This window comes from Nymphaea colorata, chromosome 5 (genome assembly GCF_008831285.2).
Source record: "Nymphaea colorata isolate Beijing-Zhang1983 chromosome 5, ASM883128v2, whole genome shotgun sequence".
Taxonomy (NCBI): Eukaryota; Viridiplantae; Streptophyta; class Magnoliopsida; order Nymphaeales; family Nymphaeaceae; genus Nymphaea; species Nymphaea colorata.
The window spans coordinates 22,304,425-22,331,860 of record NC_045142.1 but is presented as its reverse complement, the minus strand read 5'-3'; the positions used below and the strand labels follow the sequence as shown (position 1 = coordinate 22,331,860).

The 27,436-nt window shown below is 41.5% G+C and overlaps 1 protein-coding gene across 2 annotated transcripts; it reads right to left on the bottom strand.

The window, feature by feature from the left end:
• Positions 1-27,436, bottom strand: LOC116254423 (RNA-binding protein BRN1-like). Of its 2 annotated transcripts, none has more exons than XM_031629804.2 (10): positions 26,952-27,435; positions 15,427-15,509; positions 14,239-14,290; positions 14,033-14,158; positions 13,851-13,930; positions 2,427-2,609; positions 965-1,070; positions 742-879; positions 495-638; positions 1-411 (listed from the first exon to the last, which is right to left on the bottom strand). In XM_031629804.2, exons 1-10 carry the CDS (start codon positions 27,121-27,123, stop codon positions 293-295), a joined length of 1,203 nt encoding a protein of 400 aa, XP_031485664.1. In that variant the 5' UTR covers positions 27,124-27,435; the 3' UTR covers positions 1-292. The 2 variants fall into 2 exon arrangements, with proteins under 2 accessions (XP_031485664.1, XP_031485665.1); XM_031629805.2 differs by having other exon boundaries at positions 273-411; positions 495-561; positions 26,952-27,436.

Here is a 27,436-nt window from a genome sequence, read left to right as displayed (position 1 = left end):
TCTATGAACAAAAAACCAAGAATTCAATTGAATGGAATAATTTGGTCGCAGTCTACAAATACAAACTTCCAGGTGCGAGTCGCACAAAAAATATAGTATTCAAAAAAGATGCCAATCCCGGTAAAGAACTGTCAGTTCCCACCTTCATGGCATACTGCGCTGGAGTAACATAGAGAACCATATATCATCTTCTGTGTCAGCCCATAACAACTGAGAATGTGAAAGTGACAGCAGTCTGAACATAATGTGGAATCTGCTTCCATGTTCTTTCAATATTAAGTTGTTTTGTGCATCATCTTTGCTTGTTATCTCTCTTTAGCTGTACCTTCAACTTCTTACCACTCAATTGGAAGCCGTTCATCATCTTGATTGCAGATTGTGCAGCAGCTGGTGAATCATAACTAACAAATCCTACATAATCGTAAAGCTAGTTAACACAGAAAGAACTACTGAATGTATCTCATACACCAAATAAATATGAAGGGCCCTTTTACCAAAGCATTTGCTTGCACCGGTTGTCTTATCAACATACACTTTAGTGCTCAGTACCCGACCGAATGCCTGAAAAGCATTTTCAAGCTCCAGATCACCAAATTCTTGAGGAATGTGATAAATAAAAAGATTGGCTCCAGGGGGACCTGTTTTATGGAACATATTTATATACATCTAATTGACATTGTAGGGTAGTGAAAGACACCTTCAACTTGACAGGAAGAGATCATGTTATAATTATTCACTGACCTTCGACTTGTGTGGAGCTTGTTTTGATATTTGGAGAGGAAGAATTATTAACTGGTGCAGGGGAAACTGAACCAGGTGCACTGGTTAAAGGTGTGTGACCAATTACACCACCAGGATATGCAATAGGATACTGAAGACCTAAGACATTACATACAAGAATCCATTACCATTTCATCAGTAGCAATAAAACAGCTGGTGAATTATGTGTAGAAGCATCATATACCACGTAATGCAGCTCCTTGATTGACGGCTGGAACAATATTATGAAAGCCAGGTTGATTTTGCATTGCTGGTAAGGGATATTGCAAAAGCCCAAAAGCTCCAGGTGCCTATAGAATAAAGCATGCACATATATTACAAAGGGCCAAGGAAAACCAATAACGTCACAAAATCATTCCCTTTCCTGGTTTTTGTGGAGAAAGGAATTGATCAAGCATGGCCTCAACATTCTGATGCAAATCCAACAAACATGCTACATTTATACCACAAAAATTGGGAAGCATTAGCTTGGTTTAAATTCCCATGAGAGAAGATATGGAAAGGATGGTGCTTATTTAAAGCAATATATGCTATGGCTGCTCAGTTCCCATACCAAAACAGGGATGCAGACTGCATCTAGCGGTTGATTTAATAAAATGTTCAGAAAACAAAAAAGAATTGTTTTTTCATTTCACTACCAGTTTGTCACGCGTAGACACACTACCCAAAAAGGAAAAGAGTAAAAATCAAATGAGAAAAAGTGATTCATGGTATTTCATAACCATCTCCAATCCAGAGGCTAACATCATAATAAAATACTCAGTAACTCAATAGACCTATTTGCATGACAATAACAATTGCCAGAAGCATTGCATTTTATTCTCCAATCTCACCCACCACTACATGAACTGTAAGTTAAATAGACCTTCTACGTCGTAAAAGAGATGTTCACTAACAAAGTCATATGTATGGCCATCAAAGAGGAAAGATGTGCTACACTGTTTTCTTTTACATCTAATTGCAACACCTAGGTGATTGTCCCACCAAATGTGCCACCAAGAATAACCCTTCTCACTTTTCTAATAGAGGGGAAAGAGTAATCGAAAGGAAAGAAGAGATGACAATGTGCACCTTTTATACAAAAGAACTCGAACATGATCTTGCTAAAGAATGACTCTCCTTTAAAACAAACTATGTAATGGTAAAAACATAACAGAGATCTAGCCAGAAGTCCCAGATCATACTAATTGCTGGCAGTGAAAATGTATTGTTGTCTGGGTTCCTTAGATAAAGAATAAGGTATCCATGGCACAGGTATCTAATCTACTGCTACGCTTATTTGTTTATCAAGCACCAAACAACAAGATTATCTGTTTGTCAAGCACCATACGACATTCTGTTCAGACTTTTCATTCTCAATCAAAGCCCCACTCCATATGTAACTCTTGGATGATAGCATAAGCTATTGCACATACGTATCAAAGATGCTGAGCAATAATTGACAAGAGTGCTTCTAGAGCATAAGGCACTTAGTGAGCTACAAGATTACATGTTCCCTTTCTATCCCTTCCAGTATCCCAAAAATGAATCACATGAAGAATCAGGTTAGCATGTGGAAGGTGAGAGAGCTACACATGTTTCTTCTAGAAGAAACCATAAGATTACTGGATAAGACTACAAGTAGTTGACACCAAACAAAAACCAACCTGATAACTGTATCCATTATAAGGAGGAATGAAACCCATAGGCATGGCCCCAAAAATAGACGCTTGATGTGCTGAATCGGATACTTGCATATTAGGAGATTGGCTCTGAGCTTTTTGAGCTCTGCGGGCCTGCCTTTCTTTTTCAGTATCAGCCCATTTAACAACTAAAGGCACAGTAGAACCCTGTAAGCAAACAAGCACAGAACATTCATCAACTAATTGCATTACTGAGGCCCAGTGAAATGAAAACACATGATGGACCAGAAAATTTTTATTGGGAAACATAGATAAAAATAAAAAATAAAACAAATAAGAAATAAAAAGGATAAACATCAAAGTAGACAAGAAACTAGTAAACATCAGATCCACACTCGCACTTAATTCCGCTAAAAAATGAAATCATAATCTTGGCAGATATTCAAGTCACTAGATCATGAATTAATGGATCATATCGATGCTTCATCCATTAATAAGTAATCAAAATGTGGCACCATGTTTAGATGACATTGCGACAGCATTTGTAAGCTAAAGGTGCTTTGCGGTGAATCCTCTGGATCACCACAACTTCTCATTTTTTGTTCTGGAGCGCCTTAATCAGGCCATCCACTTAAAAGTTAAAAGTTAAAACCTATTGCTCTGGATGCAGGGACAGAGACAGAAAATATGTTTGTGAGCTTAGTAGCCAAAGGTGTGCCTAGGTGCTGGAGACCCCTAGCCAGCACCTAGGTCTGCCTAGTCAAGGGCCAAGACTAGCACATCTAGGTGCCAGCTCCGTAGTTTTGGCATACTTGAGAAAAATTTTTGGTCTGAGGGTAAAATACTTAAAAAAGAGAAGGAAAATTTATTCACCCTACCTCAATGGCCATCATTGCCTCTCTCCCTCTCTCTCTCTCTCTCTCTCTCTCTCCTCCGGCAATCACCACCTTCATCTCTCTTGCTCCCATGTCTCTCCCTCCCTCTTTCTCCTACCATTGCCGCCACCGCTCTATTTTCTTCCTTCTTCTTTTGCATTGTATATATTCGAATGTATATATATATATATACATATCTATTTTCTTCATGTCTGTTATACTGGATTTGTATGTTCAGAAAAGGTTGCAAAGGCAATACAAGAAAAAGGTACAACTCCTATCAATTTCTAGAATTTTACAATGAGGTCCATGCAGGATTAGATTGTCCAATACAGTTTTGTCAATGGCCCATAATAAAAGTTCTGTTTTGAATGAGGTCCATTTTAGGTTATTGACAATGCAGGTAATTTTTCTTGCAGCTGTGTAGTAAAAATCCAGATTTGGATAGCGACCTTCTATAGCGTCTGCAAATTCTGGATAAAGTTTTCTAATCTTTTGACAAACCTTCTATCTTTGCTCTGGTGTGTCTACTAGCCAGTCTTCCCATTGCTTGCCAGTTGATCTCATCATCTTGCATTCTCTGGTGAGAGCGTCTGGTAACGAATGATGTACCCATTTTACCAGATCAATTGTGAAATCATATTAGGATAGCAGAAATTGCCACCAGGCAAATCTTTGTAATTTTGGACTGCTGGTAATTTTTCTTTTGAGTAGTACGGACAGGTTTTGTGAATCCATTCTGAGTATGAATTTTTTGCCAATCAAGTAAGGGTGAAATTTTTCCAACCCTCTGATCGATGCAAGGATTTCTTTTTCTACAGGCCAATAATTGATTTCATTAGTTTTGAATTGTCCGCTAGTATAAAAGCATACCTTTTATTGGTTGCCATCTTTCTTTAGCAGAACGGCTGCCCATGTGTCACTTGATGCATCTGTGGATATGACATAGGGCCCGACAAAGGCAGGTTCTAGCTCTGGCAGTCTTCCTTTAATGAGATTATTGCTTCTGTAGCCGCTTTAGTCCGTTCATATGGATCATGATGCATGACCTTGCGGATTGCCTGTGTTTTCTGTGATAGATTTTGAATATAGTTCCCGACATAATTGAGGCATCCAAGGAACCTTTGGGACTGTAGCTTGTCTTCGAGCTGATTTGGAAATTGCTCGATTTTCTTCAGCACATGATCTTGCATGGTTCTTTTTCCTTCTTTGAGTTTGATGCTGAGAAACTCAATTTCTCGTTTGGCCAGTTGAAATTTTTCTTCTGTTTTGGACAGCCCGATGCCATGCTTATCGCATATTTCTGCGAAAATTGTGAGGTGCTGCAAATGCTCATCTACAGTTTCTGAGACTATAAAAAAATCATCAATATAATTAATGATAAAATCATAGCCCTTGAAAATTTCATCCATTCGTCGTTGGAACTATGATGGTGCATTTTTTAGTCCAAATGGCATAACCAGCCATTCGTACAAGCCAATATGAGTGTAGAAAGCCGTTTTGTGTATGTCTTCTTCGACAATCTTAATCTGGTGATAACCAGACTTGCAATCAAATTTAGAGAAAATCTTGCCTTGAGCCGCCCTCTGTATCAGGACTTCTTTGTTCAGTAAAGGCCATTTTATATCTACAGTCACGTTGTTCAGAGGAATGTAATTAATTACCATTCTCGCTTTTCCTCTTTTGATTTCAGCATGATTTCTAACTATGAAGCTTGCGCTTGCATAGTGTGATTCGGATTTTCGAATCAGGCCTTTTTCTTTCAATTCATGTATTTGAGATATAATCTCTTTTCTATCTAGTTTAGAACCCACAATAGGTCTGCTTTGTACAGGAATATTGTGCATAGTTGATATATGTGTTGTAGGGGAGTCCTTGTCCCAAAACTGTAACGGATGTTCAACACAACAAGACTTTAATCGTTCTATCACCTGTGTGAATTCAGACAAACAATCTATTCTTTGTCCTGGTAAAAGATTTATGGGTTTAATGGTCTTGATCCTTTCGACTTTTTCTTCAGATTCAAGCTCATGCTTCATGATTTGAAGTAAAGTCAGGTTTTTGTTTCCGTCCTTTTTGTTTCTTTTTTTGTTTTCCATTCTTTTGAAAGAGGCAGACAACCTTGGAACGACTTGTTGTTCCTTTCCTATTCTGAACACAATACAGTCCCTATTTCGTCCAATGTTACGGACCCTAATCCGATGTCATGTCCGGCATCATCGATCTGTACAAAATTTGCACTGATCGTTTTTCTCTTATTTTAACCGAGACATTTAAGGCAAAATTATGAAGCCTTCTTTCTCCGTTCATTGTTTCAACCCTGGTTCCTTCGGGATAATATAGTCAGTTGCTAATTATCTCCTTTTTGCAAAAATTCATATTTGCACCAGTGTCGATGAAGGCTTGTCCTTTTTGTAAGAATCTTCACAAAGTACTCGTCTCTCCGTATGCAAAACAGATATATTGAGAGGAGAGGATGAAAGAAGACGATGGAGGAAAGGGAGCAGCCGGCTTAACACAAGCCCTGCGCTCCTTAATCTTTTAATTAAAAGAATAACCCTAATAGGTTACAACAGATTTGTACATAAAATTATAAAATATTACAAGAGAGCCACCACCTAGTAACTTTAGGCGTGTGGATATAAGGAGAATGGATCGGGTCTGAACAGACCCGATCCCCATACGCTAATAGCTCCCCTCAAGTTGTGCATAAGATTTGATCATGCACAACTTGTTCTTCAAATCCCAAAAATGCTGCCCTGTGAGACCTTTAGTAAAAAGATCAGCTATCTGTTCATTGGTGGATATATAAGTAGGCAAGATCTCGGCTTCTTCAACCTTCTGACGAATGAAATGTTGATCAATCTCTATATGTTTGGTGCGATTATGCAATGGGATTGAAAGCAATTTTTATCGCACTTTGATTGTCACATAGTAATGATGACCGAACAATAGGAAGATTGAGCTCCCCAAGTAAATGACGTAACCATGACGCTTCAGCTGTCCCTGTAGCCATTGCTCTAAACTCTGCCTCAGTGCTAGATCGTGCAACAGCACGCTGCTTTTTACTGCTCCAACAAATGAGATTAGAATCAAGAAAGAGACACAAACCTGAAACTGATCGTCGGTCATCGGGATCGCCTGCCCAGTTGGCATCAGTATATGTATATATGCTATGTCCAAGAGAAACATTGGAACATTTGGTGTAGACTAGTCCATCTCCAAGAGTAGCTTTGAGATACCGTAGGATCCGCTTAGCGGCATCCATATGTCCTTCAGTGGGTGCATGCATGAACTGAGAAATCTGATTTACAGCATATACTATGTCTGGGCGAGTAAAGGTAAAATATTTTTAACATACCAACAATGCTGCGATAGAATGTGGGATTGGAATATGCAGCAGTTCCATCAGATGCAGTCAATTTAGTATTCAGAACACTAGGGGTACTGATGGGTTTGCAATTAGTCATACCTGCCCTGTCCAAAACATCAAGGGTATACTTGTGTTGTGTAAGAGTCAAATTATCATTTGTCCTGTCAAGTTCAACACCCAAAAAATATCGTAATTCTCCCAGATCCTTCATCTTGAATTCTTGCTTCAACATACCTTTAACATAAAATATATGTGAAGAAGAATTCCCAGTTATAACAATATCATCAACATAGATAAGTAACCAGGTGGTAGCTTCTCCAGTGCGATAGATAAACAAAGAGTGATCGAGAGAGCTTCGGAGAAAACCAGCTTGTTGTATGTGATGAGAAAAACGATCAAACCATGACCTAGAAGCTTGCTTCAACCCATATAGAGACTTGTGTAATTTGCAAACCTATTTTTGAGAATCATGAGTAGCGTAGCTGGGAGGTTGCTCCATGTATACCTCTTCCTTAAGAATTCCATGAAGAAATAATCACACTGGAGAAGCTACAAGTCGTGCTTTGACATCTAACTGATAGAGAGGCCATTCATACGAGACTGCAAGAGAAATAATCACACGGATTGTTCCCATCTTGATGACTGGACTGAATGTTTCATCATAATCTTCCCCATATTGCTGAGTGAAACCGCGCGCCACAAGTCGTGCTTTATACCGATCAATGTTACCATCTGGTTTATATTTCAGTTTATAAACCCATTTGGATCCCCACAACATTCTTATCAGCTGGACGAGGGACAATCTGCCAAGTCTGACATTCATGCAAGGCTGCCATTTCCTCATTCATAGCTTCAACCCAATATTTTTCCTTACTCGCATTGTGATAAGATGTTGGTTCCACCTTTTTGCTGACTTCTGTCATAAACAGCTGAAAATCCAAAGAAAAACTGTTATAGCTCACCCATCTATCAATAGGATGTCGCACGCGTTGTGATTGGCGTGGAACTGCAGTAGGAACTGATCGTCTAGAATACACCAGGCCTGAGAACCGATTATGCATAGGTGGCTCACTGGGCTGAGAAGATGAAGGCATGTTGTCCAAGGAAGTAGTGCTGCTCAAGGAACTACTTACAGATGTCTCGGGCTCATTAACAACTTGCTCATTGTGCTAGTCAACATTGCTGCCCCTTGTCTTAAGATTTCAGCATGAAGCCAAGTATCATAAACTTCATTTTTGTCCTTGAGTGTCACAGAAGTAGCCTTGGGATCCTGTAACCTGTTCTCATCAAAGACAACATGCCGTGAAATATGTACACGCCCAGTTTTAGGGTTGTAACACCTATAACCCTTGTAATTTTCTGCATACCCTATAAATCTACATAAAACAGCACGATCTTGAAATTTGCTTTGCAAAGAAACATCAACATGCACATAGCACACACATCCAAAAACACGCAACTCCTCATAACGTGGCTGCTCTTGGTGTAAAAGAAAAAATGGTGATTTTCCATCAAACAAAGCCAATGGCAATCGATTTATAACATGTACAACCTAATGGAAAGCCTCGGTCCACAATGTCATAGGTAAGTCTGTTTCATGCATCATGCTTAGTGCACTTTCAACAATATGCCTATGTTTCCTTTCAGCAATTCCGTTTTGCTGAGGTGTATGCGGACATGAAATTTGTCTAGTGATCCCATTATCTAGTAAGTACTCAATAAATTCATTAGAAATAAATTCACCACCACCATCACATTGAAAATGCACAATATTACTAGAGTACTTATTTTGAACCAAGGCATGAAATTGAGTGAATAAGCGAAAAACTTCTGATTTGTGTTTCATGAAATGGATCCAAGTATGTCGGGAATATGAATCAACAAAAATGACATAGTATCTACTCCCAGAAGAAGAAAGAACTGGAGCAAGCCCCCAAACATCAGAATATATGGTGTCAAAAACCTTTGGAGCTCTTTTATTTATTAATTGAAAAGGAAGGGCATGGCTCTTACAAATATGACAACTCGAGCACATGCTGGACTCACTGACAGAACTCAGACTGGACTTATCTAAGAGCCCGTCTGCAACAAGATTTCGAACAAAAGATTGACTACAATGAGCTAACCGACCATGCCAAATTGATGGTTTATTATACTCTGTGACATTGACTTCACTATGACTTGGAAAACATGAATCGGAAAGGCGAGATTTTGACATCTGTGGAGCTCCTTCAAGGACATACATATCTCCTTTGCGAGTGCCCTCAGCGAATGTCTTCTTGGTTCGAGCATCCTTGACATAAACAGAAGAGGGTGTGAATTCAACAGAGGATTGAGTATCATCAATAAGCTTGGACACTGAAATAATATTTTTCTTGACACTTGGAACAACAAGAACATTCTTTAATGGAATCGAAGAAGAGCCCATAGAAATTTGTACATTTCCAATGTGTGATATTGTGTGATGGGAACCATCTCCCGTGACAACTGAGCCTTTATCTAAATAAGGGAGAGCACTAGAGAGATTACCTGCGTCACCAGTAACATGAGCTGTTGCTCCAGAGTCCACATACCATTCTCCTTGCTCGTTTTGTTTCAAATGAAGCTTAGACAGGGCTGTCATGAGGAGTTGCTGTACGTCTGCTGAAACATTAGATCCAAATGATGATGAAGCTGACCCTGCTGCTGCCTTGTTCTCACGTCTAATCTGATTATTTTTGTTCTGCGGGTTGTGTCAACATTCTGACTTTACATGCCCCCTCTTGTTGCAATAGAAACAAGTCGGAACCCTTCTAGATGTGGCAGAAGTAGTGTTCATGCCCTGTGGTGTTGGGAGAATCCCTCTTCCCATTCCTGCCTGAGGAATCCAAGTACGAGTGCGATTCCCTTGCAATGCATGTGTCCCTGTGATCAGTACATTGTGACTGTTGGAAGGAATCAAATTATGTCGCTGAACACAACTAGCTTCGTGTTGGAATAACTTAGCCTTGAAATCTTCGAAAGATGGAAGAATAGGTAGGACTTCCAAGGCTGTGCAAAAAATATCAAAATCTGTTCCCAGTCCACTCAAGGCTTGTTGCACTTTGTCCTTGTCGCTAACGGGATGTCCAATGGCAGCAAGTTGATCACTTACACTTTTAATTTCATTCAAATATTCCAAAACAGTACGCATCCCACGCTTGATGTCCTGAAATTGCCTTCTTAACTGCAGAAAACGTGCTTCGGATACTTGAGAATACGTGGTGGCAAGGGTAGACCACAACTCTAGGGCTGTTAAATCATCATCAATACCTCCTAATACTTCCTCTGACAAAGTAGAAGTAATATAGGCAACAAGGGACTGGTCGTGAGCCAGCCAAACTTCATACTCAGGATTATTTTCAGTAATGGTTTCATATTCAAATCTGATTTCACTCATAGCCGCAGCCCCAGCAGCTTGATCTCCCACTACGGTCTTCTTCACTTCACGGTCAATATACATAGGAGGTGCTGGAGTGGTCCCATCGATATGCCCGTAGAGTCTATGACTTTTAATAAAAGGGACTATTTGACGTTTCCAAGTCAAATAGTTACTATGATTCAGCTTTTGAGAAATAAGTTGGGAGAGAAAGCTAGAAGATAGAAGAGAGGGAGTCGGCTGATCCATAATTGATTTAGGGCAACGACAGAAATTAGGGCAAAACGATAAGAAAATTAGGGCACAACGATTAGGGAAAATCACGCAAGATTTAGGGCAGAAACTGAAAAGAGGGATGACCATGCCAGAAAAGAAAGAATTTAGGGCAAATTAGGGCTAATCACATCAAACTGAAATCACTCACCGGAGGACGATGCAACCTGGCTCTGATACCATGTAAGAATCTTCACAAAGTACTCGTCTCTCCGTATGCAAAACAGATATATTGAGAGGAGAGGATGAAAGAAGACGATGGAGGAAAGGGAGCAGCCGGCTTAACACAAGCCTTGCGTTCCTTAATCTTTTAATTAAAAGAATAACCCTAATAGGTTACAACAGATTTGTACATAAAATTATAAAATATTACAAGAGAGCCACCGCCTAGTAACTTTAGGCGTGTGGATATAAGGAGAATGGATCGGGTCTGAACAGACCCGATCCCCATACGCTAACACTTTTTTCCATTTTCCTTTTTTATCCGTAGCTATTTAAACTGGGATAATTACGGAAAGATCAGATAAGGACATCTTTTTGATCTGTTTGATCTCAAAAGTTTTGAGGCTACTTTTTGGTGTAAAATTCTAGAAATTGATAGGAGTTGTACCTTTTTCCTGTATTGCCTTTGCAACCTTTTTTGAGACCGCCCATTTCTCTTGTTGTTTTGGGGCTATTGAGACTTCATCATCTGAGTATACTCTGCTATTTTTTGAACCTGATTCTTCTGAAGTTGAGTCGTCCGAGTTAGTGTCCTTTTCACTACTGTTACTATGAATAATCTCATAGGGACTGGTTGATGCAAAATTGTTGCAAAATTCGCTTTTGCATTCTAACTCGTCAGGTTCTGATTCAGATTATGTTGAGATCATGACTTCTCTTTTCCTTTTTTTTGCTACCATGCAAATGTGTCCTGCTGCTTCTGACGATGATTCTGTAAGGATGCTCATTGTTTCATCATCTTCATAAAACACTTTCTAGATAGAACACATTTTTATTTTTGACGCATTCTTCAAATTCTGCCTCATTTTCTATCAGATCCCAGTCTTTTTCGATTTCTGGGACTTCAAACATCATCTTGATTTGTCTAGGAGCTCTGTGTGGGCATTTATTTGCATAATGTCCCTTCCTTCGGCAGGCAAAACACCTGTCGTCTTTTTTTTGTCACTATCTCTCCTTCTCCGGAAGAATCTGAATGGCTTGAACGGCCTCCTCGTTTTGGTTCGTCTGAACCTTGGTTTGAATCTTTTTGGCAGATTATATTCTTCTGCTTTGTCAATCTGACTACAAATATTTTTTTCAACTTTAGGCAGTTCAGTGTTTGCCTTAAGTCGGTAACAGAGCTTTTTAATCTTTTGTCGGACAATCTGTTGTAGATCAACCAGATTCAAACTTTCGACCAGGATATTTCTATGTGATAACTCGTCTAACACAATGTTACCAAGTGATTCTGGTAACGAAGCAAGGAAGGACATACCGATTGTTGAGAGGGCATGTGCGCCTAAGCGGTATGCTTCGTTGAGATAATCCTCTGCATATTGCTCAAATTGGCTTAGGTCCTTCAACTTTCTCTTCGTAAACATCAACCAATCAGATGACTAGTGTGCCAGAAGGTTGGGCTGAAATTCGAGAATTATGCGGTTGCCCAAAACTGATAAATCATCGTTCATAATTTTGATTTTCTCAGAGTTTGGCAGAAACTTCCACCAATTTGCCACTCGACTTGAGAAGGTAAACGGTAAAATTTTCCATGCCTGATCTGAAGACATCCGCTTCTGAGTTACCACCATAGCGAGCTTGTAGGCTGTAGCTGTAGCTGGGACTGCCTGTGAGCATGTTTTTCAGGATATTTGGAAAATATGCTCTGCCAAGATTTTCTTTCTTTGTACTTCTAGCGTTGCAAAAGAAGAATGATGACAAAACTCCGACACGAATATATTCGGAGCCAAAAAGCAACCCAATGAGTCATCTGTCGTCTTCTGATCATTGCACCTAAAGCAGAAGTCTTAGTCATGAGTCATCTTTGTCTTCTTTTGATCACTGTACTGGCGAATCTTGTAAAGCTTAAAGCCTATGTCACCAGAATGCAGGGTGTCGGTGCGGGTGCGGATGCGGGTGCCAATGTGCTACATCTCAAAAAATTACGGTGCGGCGGTGCGGGGAGGGTATTTATTATTATTATTAATTTATTATTATAATATATTAATAATATCAATTTTGATAAAAAAAACTGAAATCAATAGGGTGCGGGTTGGGTGCGAATCTGGGTCGCACCAGCACCCGCGTCGCGTCGACGCGGGTGCGTCACCAGGGTTGCCGCACCCTGGTGACATAGCTTAAAGCTTACCTTGTCACTGTTTTCTTTTTTTAAAAGCATCGCTCAATGCGTGCTACTTTTACAGGCGAATTTATTCGCTGAATTATTGTACCATCACTCGTTGTGTATAAATTGATACCACCGAGCCCCTTACCAAGCATCGGTCTTTTAAGCATGCTTTCTTATATATATATATATATATATATATATATATATATCTATTTTCTTCATGTTTGTTACTGGATTTGTATGTTCAGAAAATAATTACTTTTGGATTCATGTTGGACTTATACCCAAATCTGCTTTTTAGAGTTTGTAACTTTATATATACAGTTTTACTTTTACAGCTCATATACACATTCACACCCTTGTATATTATTTTTTTTTTCGTATTTGTTTTATATATAGTTCCTAGTTTCTTTGGACGGCATAAGGTTGTTTAGAACTTTTAGAAGATCAATCACCTAGGACCACCAGAACTTTTAATCGCTAAAATTGCAAGGGAGTGATATTTTTGAAATATAATCATATGCACAATAAATACAGTTCATTTATTTCTAGAAAAGGTGCCTCTTGAGCTTGAAGCAAGAACATGGAACTTTACATGTAATCATTTCCTCTAAGTCTAAGCAACACAGGTTCACTCTAAAGAATTGTTACTTTACTATGGAATAGAGATAACCTTAGTAGTCAAGAGTGCTAGGCAGGCTACGTGGTGGACCTTCAAAAAGTTCTAGATCGCAAAGCCAGGTGGGGCCTAGTCAGGCCACAAACAATAAAAGAGAAAAAGAAAAAAGAAGAGTAAGAAGAAGGAGAAGGAGAAGGAAAAAAGAACAGGAAGGAAAATGGCAAAACGAAAAAGAAAAAATGAGAAATGGAAAAATAAAAGGGAAAAAAAAATTGATGGGTACCGAGGTCTTAGGCATGCTTTGGACTACTAAAGGACAATAACAGAACCACAAATTGCACCCTTGGCCACACTAGGATTCATGCAACCAACTTGCTAAAACCAGTAAACCTTCAAACTCAAACTATGTACGACTCGACGACCAATCCATTACACAGAACTACAACCAAGCTAAGCCACATATTTATGTCACCAGGTACAGCTTTAACATAATGATTAAAAGTGGTCACAAAACATATACTGCCAATGAAGTGCTTCCATGACTACCAGAACACTAGGTTAAGAAGTAGTAAAACAAGCACAAACCTCCATCCTGTGCTTTCCATTGAGAGCTTCTATAGCTGAAATTGCCTGATCCTTTGTTTCATATTTTAAGAAAGCACACCCTGCAAGTGCACCATAAAAATAACAAAATAGCACATTAACCCACATGCAAACCTTATTCAGGCGAATCTGACAAAATTTGTAAAAGAAAGAAAGGAGCATACCTTTGCTTGTCTGTTGAGAACCCCTTAGAATTTGTAGATCTCGGATATTTCCATATTTTGAGAACAGATCAGAAACTTCAGCTTCAGAAACCGTCTTTGGGAGCATTCCAACAAAAAGTTTGTGTTCTATGTGGACAGGTAAGCATGATTAAGATATAGGGTACAAACAAGAAAGGAAAAAATATACTGATATAACGAAATCTCACCTAGTCTTTCTAGTTCCCCATCAGCATATTTCACTTGCAATGGGCTGGCCGCCTGAAGGAGGATCATATCAAGTCAAACAAGCACAGCAGCCAAATAGAGAGCTGCTAAAATCTTGTGAATGGCTAAAAGAACAAAAAGTCTGCAAATAAAGTAGCAAGATTGTTTGCACAAAGTGTTTCTTGAAAGACAGTCTAATTGTGTAAAATGCGCACAGCATGGTTCTCTTGATAAATGAGACACTGCAATGTGAACACACCAGTAAAGCCGCTACTATGAACTTTTAGGTGCACCTACAAACAGGGAGCTCCCAAACATATCTGTTTGAATCACTATCCAAATACCAGTCTTAGGTTTTTATCCGCGAGCTGTTCTTCAGTTATTCAACGGAAGGTATCTCTTTATCGGAAAATCTCAAGAATTCAACAAATTAAAAAATATACAGAAAACAGTAGAGAAATTATGAGCTTTCTACTGATTTTCTTACAGAAGCATTGATCAAAATAAAAAATAGTGACTAACATATTAAAACAAACATAAAAAAATTTAAAACGCTAGTGGCATGTTTATCATTTTATGTCCACAGATGAAATAAGCACTAGACTATTAGTCTATTAAAAATAAGTATTAGTCTATTAGAACAAGAGAACATGAGAATCTTGCTTACCTCTATATAGTTGTTATACCTTCTATTTCATATCATCTAACCTAACAGTATCGAAAAAAGGCAAATCATGTGTCATGTTCGTATTCTTGAAAACCATGTAATATATGGTCATATCATTATTCTGCATTATGCTGTATTCGAGATTAAATATTCAATTGCATATGCCTGCTAAGATAGATGGAAAACAATACTTTGAATTTTGAATCATGAAAACTTGGCATGCCTTCGCAACCTACAGGCAAATCCAAGCAAAGCCCTAGTGACTGCAGAACCTGCAGTAGACTAAATATAAGAACCCTAGGCCCTCTTGTTAGGTGCCAACTCCAAAGGAATTGGGCTGCTTCAAATTAAAAAATAAAAATAAAAAAATTATTGACTAAGTACCAAGTGAAAAGAACAATATTCTGGTAAATACATGGAACAGACGAGTTCAGAAAAATGATGGACCCAAAACATGCCAAAAACTGAAATGCATGAGGTAAAAATAGAAAAAATTCCATCTGGAGAAATTCAAGAAGCTTACCCCTGGAAGCGTTCGCTTGTTATGACATGCACTAATAGCCTTGTCTGCCTCTTGCCTTGATGGACATATGACAAAGCAGCACCCTGGGAAGTAACAATAATGATTTAGCCAAATTTTAAATATACCGGATAACTTCTTGGTTGCTTGCTCACAGCATCATAATAAACATATCCATCAATGTGAAAAATAAATCAAACCAAAAAGCAAAAATGACATCTGCACTTCTTTAGGAGAAAATAACTTTGTAAACAGAATGGATGGTTTTCTTAGTTATGTCTTTCACTAAAAAAAAAAAAGTGATGCAAATGAGTCGGATCAGTAGAAAATGCAGGTATTTCAGAACCTGCCTTACAGAAAGTTATTATTTGTGAAATGGAATTAGAGTAGAATGTACAATTAGTCATGTAGAAACACGAACCACAAAGAGAGAGAGTGGAGAACAAACACACAATCTACGTGGAAAACCTCAGAAAGAGGTGAAAAACCACGGGGAGGCTCTGACCTAGGGGCTCACCGCAACCCTAGGAGAGAGAAAATTATATTTCACTTAATTCAACACTAAACACAAGTGACAATATAAAGAGGGAGAGAGGAGAAGCCGCCTAGGGTACCGAGCCCGCCTCGGTACCCGCACCCCATAGAACCGGGTCCAGATATGGACCCGGTTCCCATAACAACATATTCTAACACTCCCCCTCAAGCTTGGCATACATGTCAAACATGCCAAGCTTGCTAACATTCTTTTCAAATGAAGAAGTACAAAGCCCTTTAGTTAGGACGTCTGCAACTTGATCTTCAGACTTCATATATGGCAGAATCAGCTCCTTTGAGTCAATGCGTTCCCGGATAAAATGACGGTCAATCTCCACATGTTTGGTCCTGTCATGTAGAACTGGATTATTGGCAAGATTAATCGCAGACTTGTTGTCACAGTACATCTTCATTTTATCTCCCAGTTCCACACCAATATCAGTCAAAAGAATCTTCAGCCACAGCATCTCTGTAACCCCCATTGCAACAGCCCTGTACTCAGCCTCAGCACTAGACCTCGAACATACTTCTTGCCTCTTACTTCTCCAAACAACTAGGTTACCTCCAAGAAAGATACAATACCCTGTAGTAGACCTCCTTGTGTCAGTGCAACCTGCCCAATCTGCATCTGAGTAGCCCTCAATAGTAAGTTTGTCTTGTCGAGTATACAGCAGCCCTTTTCCTGGGTCATTCTTTAGATACCCCAACACTCGTTCTGCACTCTTCCAATGACAATCCGTGGGAGCATGCATAAATTGACTTAGCACATTTACCGCATACGTGATATCAGGGCGAGTTAGAGTAAGATAGATAAGCTTACCAACTAGCCTCTGATATCGCCCTTTTCCTTCCTCATCCAGAGTGGTGCCCGTCTTGATACTTATCTTAGTTCCCGACTCCATAGGAGTAAGATAGGGCCTACAACCAAGTTTACCTGTCTCCTTTAGTAAGTCAAGAGTGTACTTCCTTTGATTCATAACCAGCCCTGTCTCTGATCGAGCAATTTCTATCCCCAAAAAGTATCTCAGCTTACCCAGATCCTTGAGGTCGAATTCTTTAGCTAATCTCTCTTTCATCTTTCTGTTTTCTTCTTCATCACTGCCCGTGACAATCATATCATCAACGTAGACAAGGAGAAGACTCACCAGACCATCTCTCTGCTTTATGAATAGGGTATGATCTCCATTTCCTTGCTTGTACCCAGTAGACTTCATAACGATCCTTAGTCTCTCAAACCAAGCTCTAGGCGACTGCTTCAAGCCATACAAAGCTTTCTTGAGGTGACAACATTTTCCCTCTTGAACATACCCGGGAGGCATGCTCATATAGACTTCTTCCTCCAGATGGCCGTTCAAGAACGCATTTTTAACATCAAGCTGGTCCATGCGCCACTTCTTGTGCACAGCAAGAGCAAGAATAACCCTCACAGTCTTCAACTTTGCAACAGGGGCAAAGGTCTCAAGATAGTCGATCCCATACTTTTGGCTGAACCCCTTTGCAACCAGACGAGCTTTATATCGATCTACAGTGCCATCAGGTTTGTACTTCACGTTGTAAACCCACTTAGAGCCAACTAAGTGTGTCCCTTTAGGGATATCAACAACTTCCCATGTTTTGTTCTTAGCTAACGCACCCATCTCCTCCGTCATAGCATGTAACCACTTGGGATCATCCTTAGCATCATCCACCGACCTGGGAATAACAACTTTGGATAAGGTTGTGATAAAACATTTGTAATTTGTACTGAGCTTAGCATAAGAAACAAATCTCTGAATAGGGTGAGAAGTACATGACCTGGTGCCTTTGCGCAAAGCAATAGGGAGCTCTTCATTCGATGGACTTGGGTCATCCGGGGAGATCACAAGATTGGGATTGGTTCTATCCTCATCACCAACATCTTCCACAGTAGCTTTCTCCTTTCTGACATAAACCTTGCCAAACAAGTGATCCCGGGCAACAGTGGGCTGAGCATCCACCGTGACCCCTTCCATATGACTGCCCTTCTCATTACTGACCGTGACCGTGTCAATCACACTGGGACTAACCTTGTAATCCAAAAACTCCATAAACTGAATCAGCTGATTAGAGGAATACTCTTCCCCTATGTTCCCAAGACACTCCCCCTGAAGAGTATTCACCGGAAAATACGACTCATGTTCATGAAATGTGACATCCCTCGAAACATATACTTTGGAAGTAGTGGGATCCACACATTTATACCCCTTCTGAGTGGAAGAGTACCCCAAGAAAACTCCTTTAATAGACCGGGGATCAAGTTTTTTGAGAGTAGGGCTATGATTATGCACAAAACAACTGCACCCAAAGACACGAGGAGTAAGAGGCCACGGATTCTGAGTAGGCCACAGGGTAGAATAAGGAGACTGACCATCCAGCACTCTAGTAGGCATACGGTTAATGAGATGTGCACTAGTGAGAAGTGCATCACCCCAATACCGCTTCGGGACATGACGTTGGAACATAATGGCCCGGGTAACATTCAATAGATGACGATTTTTACGTTCAGCTATACCATTCTGAGGAGGGGTATAACTACAAGAGGTTTCATGAACAATACCCTTTCCTTTCAAGAATTCATCAAGGGATTGGGAGACATATTCTCTTGCATTATCCGTACGGAAAGCTTGAACAGTAGTATGGAATTGAGTCTCAACAAAGGCAACAAAGTTTTTCACAACTGCTGGAACCTCACTACGTTCTCGCAACAAGTACACGAACGTACATCTAGAGTAATCATCAATAAGCGTCAAAAAATAGTGACAACCACCACACGTGGGTACTCCAGAAGGACCCCAAACATCGGAATGAACTAAGGCAAACGGATGAGTGGATTTATTCAAAGAAATAGGGTATGAAGCCCTGACATGTTTAGCCAATTGACACACTTCACAAGCGAAGGAGTCAATGGAGACAGAAGCAAACAAATGAGGAAACAACTTCTTTATTAACTGGAAGGGGAGATGTCCAAGACGCTCGTGCCATCGCAGAACAGTAGATCTATCATTCACACCAGACAAGTGACCACTCGTGGCAGAAATCAACGCTGAAGCAACTTGGACCGGCAGCCTGTAGAGCCCATCAGTAACCGAACCAATCCCAATCTTCTTCCCCGTCACCAAGTCCTGCAGGGAACAATGATCAGCAGAGAAAATTAGATTACAGTTTAATTCTTTAGTAATACTGCTGACAGAGAGTAAGTTCACAGGAATATGTGGAACATGCAGGGCATTGTGGAGATGATATTTGTTCAGCAGGGACAAGCTCCCTTTCCCAGCCACAGAGATAGAAGACCCATCTGCCATAGACACGCGTTGCTTGCCAGAGGAAAGTTGATATTCTTGAAAGAGTTTAGAGTCCCCTGTCATGTGGTGAGTGGCTCCACTATCAACAATCCAATCACCAAGAGAAGGGTTACCTTGATCAGTCGAGGCAACGAGGGCTTGGGCTAGCTGAGCCCCTTCAGACGTGGAGGACTCCTCAGGGGTAGTAGATAGACGGCTGATGTACGCCTGTAGCTCCTTGAGTTGAGCAGGAGACAACTTGGACTTTGCACCACTAGAAGAATTGCTCTGACTGGAATCAGACACAGTAGGGCTACGCTTGCCAGAGGGAGGACGACCTCTGACCAGTCTCTTCTCGGGATGAAGATCCCAACAGAAATCCACCGAATGCCCCAACTTGTGGCAATGAGTGCAATGTCGGGCAGGACGCTGCCCAGTCCCTGAGGCACGGCTGACAAAGGCAGAAGGGCCATGACCGGTGTCAAGATGCATCACCTGGCGACGTTGTTCTTCAGACTCAACACGAGCATATACTTCCTCTATCCCCGGAATCTCATCACCATTAAGAATCTGGCTACGAATAGACTCAAATTCATCCCGCAGGCCTCCCAGAAACAAAAACGTACGGTCCATCCATTCCTTTTCCCAGTAGAGGGAATGATCTGAACCGCACGTCCACTCATCAGTCACATGATAATCTAGCTCCTCCCATTTGGTCTTCAGGGCAGCATAGAAGGCAGCAACAGACAAATCACCCTGTGTCAGAGAGTAAATATTGCGTTTAATCTGATAGGTGCGCAGATGTCTCTTCTTGCGACCATACATCTTTGCAAGCACAGTCCACATATCAAAAGAGGTCGGCTTCCGCAGAATGAGGGGCTGGATATCGGATGACACGGAGCTGATAATCCACACCTTCACTTGGCTGTCCTCCAACGCCCACGTGGCCCATTGAGGATCAGATTTGATGGGCGCAGGTTTGTCGCCAGTGATGTAAGAGAGACGCCCACGGCTAGTAATCCCAATCTCGAGAGCGGCAGACCAAGATAGGTAATTGTCCTTGGTCAGACGGATGGAGGTGACCTGGAGCGGCACGTTCTCAGTCTTGGAGGCGCTGCCCGTGTCAAGAACGGCATCTTTTTGAGTCCCCATCGCTTCTGCCATCACAAACAAGCACACAGCAACAAGAGGCACAGCAGCGGAAAGAGGCAACGGCGACGGGAAGGAGACAGCGGCGACGGCGGCGGGAATGAGGCAGCGGCAACGGAAAGCAGGCGACGGCGCAACACAGAGGCCACCCACGGTGGCAGAAACAAAGAACGGGCCGAACGGAGGACCGCGGAGGCGCAACAGAGGACGGCGGAACAGAGGACGGCGGCGGCGGAACAAAAGGACGGCGGCGGCAGAGCAGGGCGACGTCACAAGTGCAGCAGCGGCGTCGGAACAGAGGACGGCGGCGGCGGAACAAAGGACAGCGGCGGCAGAGCAGGGCGACGTCAAACGGGCAGCAGCGGCGCCGGAACTTCAACGGCGTCGGGCGACGAAAAAACCTGACGATCCTCGGAAAAAACGCTTCTCCAACTCCCTTGGCTCTGATACCATGTAGAAACACGAACCACAAAGAGAGAGAGTGGAGAACAAACACACAATCTACGTGGAAAACCTCAGAAAGAGGTGAAAAACCACGGGGAGGCTCTGACCTAGGGGCTCACCGCAACCCTAGGAGAGAGAAAATTATATTTCACTTAATTCAACACTAAACACAAGTGACAATATAAAGAGGGAGAGAGGAGAAGCCGCCTAGGGTACCGAGCCCGCCTCGGTACCCGCGCCCCATAGAACCGGGTCCAGATATGGACCCGGTTCCCATAACAACATATTCTAACAAGTCATGCATGAATTGTAACGCTCGACTCGTTTTGTAGGTGGGCCGGATCGGGTCCAGACACGAACCCGAATCCAGTAGCGTGGGAGCCCGACGTCGCCCTCTTCTCCCTCGTCTCCCACGTTTCCCCTCTTCGTCTCTCCCTTTGCTATGACCACAACGCAGAGAAGAGGAAGACGGAGGTCGGTGCAGCGGCGACGGAAGTGGGCGGCGGCGGCGGCAGCGCTCAGGTGAGCCATCGGTCTCTCTCTCTCTGTCTCATCCTCTCCCTCCCGTGTTGTTTCCCTTTTCTGCCAGCTCTCTCTCCCGCACTCTCTCTCTGTCCATGCTCTCTGCTCGAGCCTCTCCCCTTTTGTCTGAACCCTCTTTGCTCGCCCTCTCTCTATGCACGCCCTCTTCCTCCCACACATCCTTGCACTCTCTCTCTCTGCCTGCACTCTCCCCTCTCCGTCAGCACCCTCTGCCCACGCTTTTCCCTCTCTCACAGCCCCTTTTACAACTACTATGGGCCTCTTCTAACGACAGACACCTCTCCCTTAAACCTCCTTTTCGCCCGATTTTGATTCTCTTATCGTTGTTTGATCGGATTTCAGCTTGGGGATGTGTTCTTCCCCCTCATAACAGCGGCTAGAATGCGTTGGTGTGGCGGCATTGCGGGATTTTAGCCGTTTGAGGACCTCTCGAACTTGTGAGGTGGCTGCCGGGAGGACTGCAGCAGTTCAGACTCTTAAATTGGGGTGAGCAAGGCCTAATCGAGCCTAGATTGTTGTATATTTGTTGTTGGAGCATGTATAATTATTAATGGAGCATGCTAGATTTAAGATTTGATGAATTAGGATGTTTGTTAATGACGTTACTATTTTGGGGAAGGTCTAGGACTCATGTGGAGGAACGATGATCCATGTCTACAATGATCTTATAAGCATGATGGGTTGATTTTCGAAGCAATTAGGAAGCATGGTAGAGATTGTATTGTTGTGGAGAACGTTAGAATCGTTTTGGTGAGCTTGGGGAAATATGCTTCTATTGAGGTGCATATACGTTGTATCTTGAGAATCTTATGGTGGGGAAGACACCTCAACTAAGGAAAACAAGTGAGAATCGTACATGTGATAAGTCGAATACAAGTTTTGAGTTCTAATCATTGGCGGCAACCTCGTGGGTTGGGTAGAGACCCTTTTTGGAGGGTTTCATGGGTCGACACCCATTTGAGGCGAAGACATGCCTGGATGACGGTATTTTCATATTTGTATCGATGGTAAGCAAAACGAGTAGAGAACTTACCATTTTGTTATGTTTGCAGGTACACCGGGCACGTCAAGTAGGCCTTGAGCAATGTGGGTCATAGTTCAAGGTGTTTACTGGACGCGCGACAGGTATGGCGGCATTCCAGGCAAATCCCTGCCTGGGCAATTGTGTGAATGTGTGTTCCTAGGATCGTGGGATCCTAGGATTGTGATGTGATTGATGGATTGTTTTGTGAATGAATGTGTGTATGCATGCAAATGGTTTGATATGCAAATTGTTTGATATATGATATGATTTGTTTTGAAAGGCTATGAGAAGCATGTTTTGAAAATGTTACGCATTTGCATGTGCATGCTAGGATTGATAACTGCTTAGGACAGATGAGGTGGGGTATCGAGTCGAGTATCTCCTCGACCCCAATTATGCATTAGAAAGCATCCTAAAATGATAATTGTCTAGGACAGATACGAGCCAATCACGGATCGAGACTACTCTCCGTGGTTTGGCTAAGTTTTGAAAGGTGTGATTGATGTGTGTGATTGTGAATGGTTTGTCATGTGACAAGTTCTGTTTTGGAAAGCTATTAGAAGCTTGTTTTGAAAACTATTACGCATTTGCATGTGCATGCTAGAATTGATAACTGCTTAGGACAGATGAGGTGGGGTATCAAGTCGAGTGTCTCCTCGACCCCGATTGTGCATTAGAGAGCATCATAGAATGATAATTGTCTAGGACAGATACGAGCCAATCACGGATCGAGACTACTCTCCGTGGTTTGGCTAAGTTTTGAAAGGTGTGATTGATGTGTGTGATTGTGAATGATTTGTCATGTGACAAGTTCTGTTTTGGAAAGCTATTAGAAGCTTGTTTTGAAAACTGTTACGCATTTGCATGTGCATGCTAGAATTGATAACTGCTTAGGACAGATGAGGTGGGGTATCAAGTCGAGTGTCTCCTCGACCCCGATTGTGCATTAGAGAGCATCATAGAATGATAATTGTCTAGGACAGATACGAACCAATCACGGACGAGACTACTCTCTGTGGTTTGGCTAAGTTTTGAAAGGTGTGATTGATGTGTGTGATTGTGAATGATTTGTCATGTGACAAGTTCTGTTTTGAAAAGCTATTAGAAGTTTGTTTTGAAAACTGTTACGTATTTGCATGTGCATGCTAGAATTGATAACTGCTTAGGACAGATAAGGATGGGTATCGAGTCGAGTGTCTCCTCGACCCCGATTATGCATTAGAGAGCATCATAGAATGATAATGGCATAGGACAGATACGAGCCATCACGGATCGAGACTACACTCCGGGATTTGGCCAAGTTTTGAAAGATATTGATGTGTTTGATAAGATGTGAATTTTTATGAATGTGAATGTTGTGAATTGTTGCATATGTATTGCCGCGGGCAATAATGCAATTGATTGGAATTGGAAGGTAGTTGTACCTGTATTGTATGACGGCTAGCTATGATTGTTGATGTTATGTGTAGACCTCGTGAGGAGGCAATTGGAGGTGTGGGTGCACTCGTGAAGTGAACCAACCTCATGAGCTAGCCGGTCATTCTGTGATTGGGCAATTATAATGATAATAATGAAAGAATAAGAGATGAGAGGCCAGTGGGTTGTGGCATTGTGTTTGGGAGACGTCCCGCTTTCGCCACTGGTCTCGCCTGTTCGGAGCGTAGGCAGTGCAAGACCCCAGGGTACTGTTGTGTGTTGTGCTTGGAGCATGGGCTCCCGCCTTCCCAACCTGGGTGTCCTAGGGAAGGCTGAGTATCTCTCTTTGGAATTCACACATCCATGGATGAGTGCTCTACCGCTGCAGCGGATGAATAGATCCATACTGTTCTGGGCCACCACGGGGGTTGTCTCTCGGCTATGGGCCGCCCGCGATGTGCACGTGTCTGTGTTTGCACCCACAGGAACTGTCAATTCACTAAAGCTAATGAAAATGAATGTAGGTGAATGAAATGTGTGTGAACGAATGTATGTGATTGATGGGCATGTGAATGCTATGACTGAAATGAAATGTTTAAGCATGCCTTGCATGTGATTGAGATTGTGTTTCTGTGGCCCTTGAGTGGTCTTTTCATGTCGTGGTCTATGTTAGGGGTTTTCTTGGCAAATGATGTGCTTATGCCCTGACACGACATGACGATAGATTGTTTTTATGATTGTAGATTTGAGCCCTACCTAAGAGAGTTTGAGATTTTTCTGGTTTGTTGCCATACTGCGAAGGCTAAGCCTTCAGTTATTTCTTTTTCAGGTTTTGGCGGACCCGGGGTAGCAGGTTGATTAGACGGCTTCACTCACATCCTACTGGGGAGGTTTTGGGTCTTTGGTAGTGTCGGCGCGTCATGGTTTGGTCTTTTTGATGTCTTATTTGTCTTAGGCATCAAAGTTGTGGTTTGGGGCATTTTTGTCATACACATAGATGTGACTTTGTATGAATTGAAATTGTTATATAAATGAAAGTTTGCCCCATGGTTTCAAATGACATAGCTCCATCTTTTTTTGAATTGTTGTGTAGTCGCACCTCCATGCTTTAGGTTTATAAAAAAAAAAAATTGTTTGAGGGTCAAAAGGTTGGGGTGTGACATGAATGAGCATATGTTCACATCTTAGTGTCATGTTATTAGAAGTATCCATGTGCATAGCATGCCACAGATATAAGAAAAGAAAGTAACCCACTGGTGCTCATCCAATTTTAAGGGAAACAGGATTGGGTTTAACTCATCTATACCAAAATACGAAGCAATCAGATTAACAATAATAGATCAAGCTTGATAGCTGAACCTAGAATCAACAAGAAGATAAAATCTTAAACCATAATCACAAACATTGATAATATTGTGATACTTTCGGCATTTGAAGCCAGGCAATATTACCAGAAAAATATCATACATTTTCAAAACATAGGCATTCTCCAGCTCGAATGCTTGCTAAAGAGAAAGGGGCATCATGATAATATCACGAAATTTCCCCGTTTTAAACAGGCATATAATTTTAAATGTACATTTTTACTTCCGTTTGTTCTATAATTATAAAAAAATTATCAATGATTGTAACATTTTCATAAGAAAAATAATAGAAAACTTGTAGTTCCATAGTGTTCTTGTTATCTTCTATATTGTTAAAATTCATGAATTACCAAAATTTTTTCAAGAACAAAAGTTACAAAATGAACTTCCCAAGAAACACTAATCTGTGATTAAGTTTTTACTTTTTAACATAAACATTTTTCTTATTTACTGTGAAGTATGAACATCAATTAGGAAGGTGAAAGCTTATGGGATGTGCATGCATGCTCAAATACGTAATGCTGCAATAATTTATAGCAAATTCATCCACATGCACAACTTTATGCACATGACAAACACACACATTTGTCATCTATGATGAGTGCATAACTGCAACTCCAAAACCTGAAGGAACATGAGAAAAAACTTATTTAGAGGGCCAACCCTCACATTTTCCCAACGATCATTCTGAGTCCTGGGCTCTAGCAACCATGGCAGCAACAGACAATGATTTAAGCTGCTTTTTCAACAAGTTGCACTGGCCATAGACTGAGGATAAACATCGAAATAGTGGTAAAGATATTTACCGATCTTCCAATCCTTACCACCGTTAAGGGCAATGAACTAGCAAGCAAAATAACATTGAAATATGAACATATTCGTAACTGACAATGTGAAATTAGATTTGGATTTTCATTTTCTTCTACTCTTTTCAGCCACTTTTAGGATGTTTTTTCACATTTTTACCTATTACGAACTAGTCCTATGGCAAAAACCACACTTTCGTTCCAACACATTCAATTCTCAAAAGATGCATACAACGAGATATTTATAATGCAAGTAGAAATGAAGAAAGCAAAGAATCTACAACAAACTCATGGAACACATCCAACCAGGATTAGCTTTAGGCGGCCACAAGGAAAAGCCTATAGTCATCCACTCATCCGAACAAATTCACAGATTCAAAGCCTGATAAATAATCAGTTCCACACAATTCCGAGCTGCCTATTGCTACCAAGTTCACCATAACTACGATAAAGATGGGAAACAACCTCAATTCCTAATTCAAAATCATGGACGGAACAACCTTTTCCCGTCTCCAACTCAAGCAGTCAAAACCAAACCCGAGACAACCTCAATTCTTGCATCCAGGGCAAGCAATCTCTAAGACCAAGCCCGAAACTACCTCAATTTGCATTCCAACTCAAGCAATTCAAAATCAAGCTCCAGGCTATGTCAAAAACAACGAAATGTGATCATTACATAAAGACCGAAAAAAATAAACATTCTAAAGTTATATATGACCACAAAATGTGAACTTTTAAAAAGAAAAAAAGAATCTCAGCTCTACTTTCCACTCTAAAGGATCAAAACCCACGCCGACAAACGACCAATGCTTCAAAAGAAAATCAAAAATTCCACGGTTTCCAAAATGTCAACCTCAGAAAACAGTAACAAATATGAAACGAGAGAAAGATCAGGACACAAGCACCAGATCCAAAGCCGGGACATCCACGAAAGGGAGAATTCGCTCACCTCGCGACGCCTTGGAGAGCTTATCCTTGATGATATTGACCTCGTCGACGAGCGCGACCTCCCTGAACATGGCGAGAAGCTGCGCCTCCGTCATGCTCTTCGGCACCTGCCCGACGAAGAGCTTCACGCTTTCCCCCGCGTTCGCGTCGGATCCGCCTCCTCCGTCCCCCATCTCTTCTCCACCTCCTCTTCCCTTCCGTCCGCCCTCTCTACTTCGTTCCTCGAGGAAAACGAAGGAAGCGCGGGAGAGTATAGTCCTCTCTGCCTGCTTATCAGTCAGATCTTCTCCTCCTTCTTCTTCTCCTTCCTCTTTCTCCTTCCTCTTCTTCCTGTTGCGATCATGAGAAGAGGAGACGACTCTCTCTCTCTCCTTCTGCGTTCTTTCAAGGACAACTCCAATGGCTTCCCCTCTCTCTCTTTCTCCTGGTTGGCTGAGGCGAAAGGGAAGGGAAGAGAGAGAAGGAGAGAGGGAAGAAAATACTACA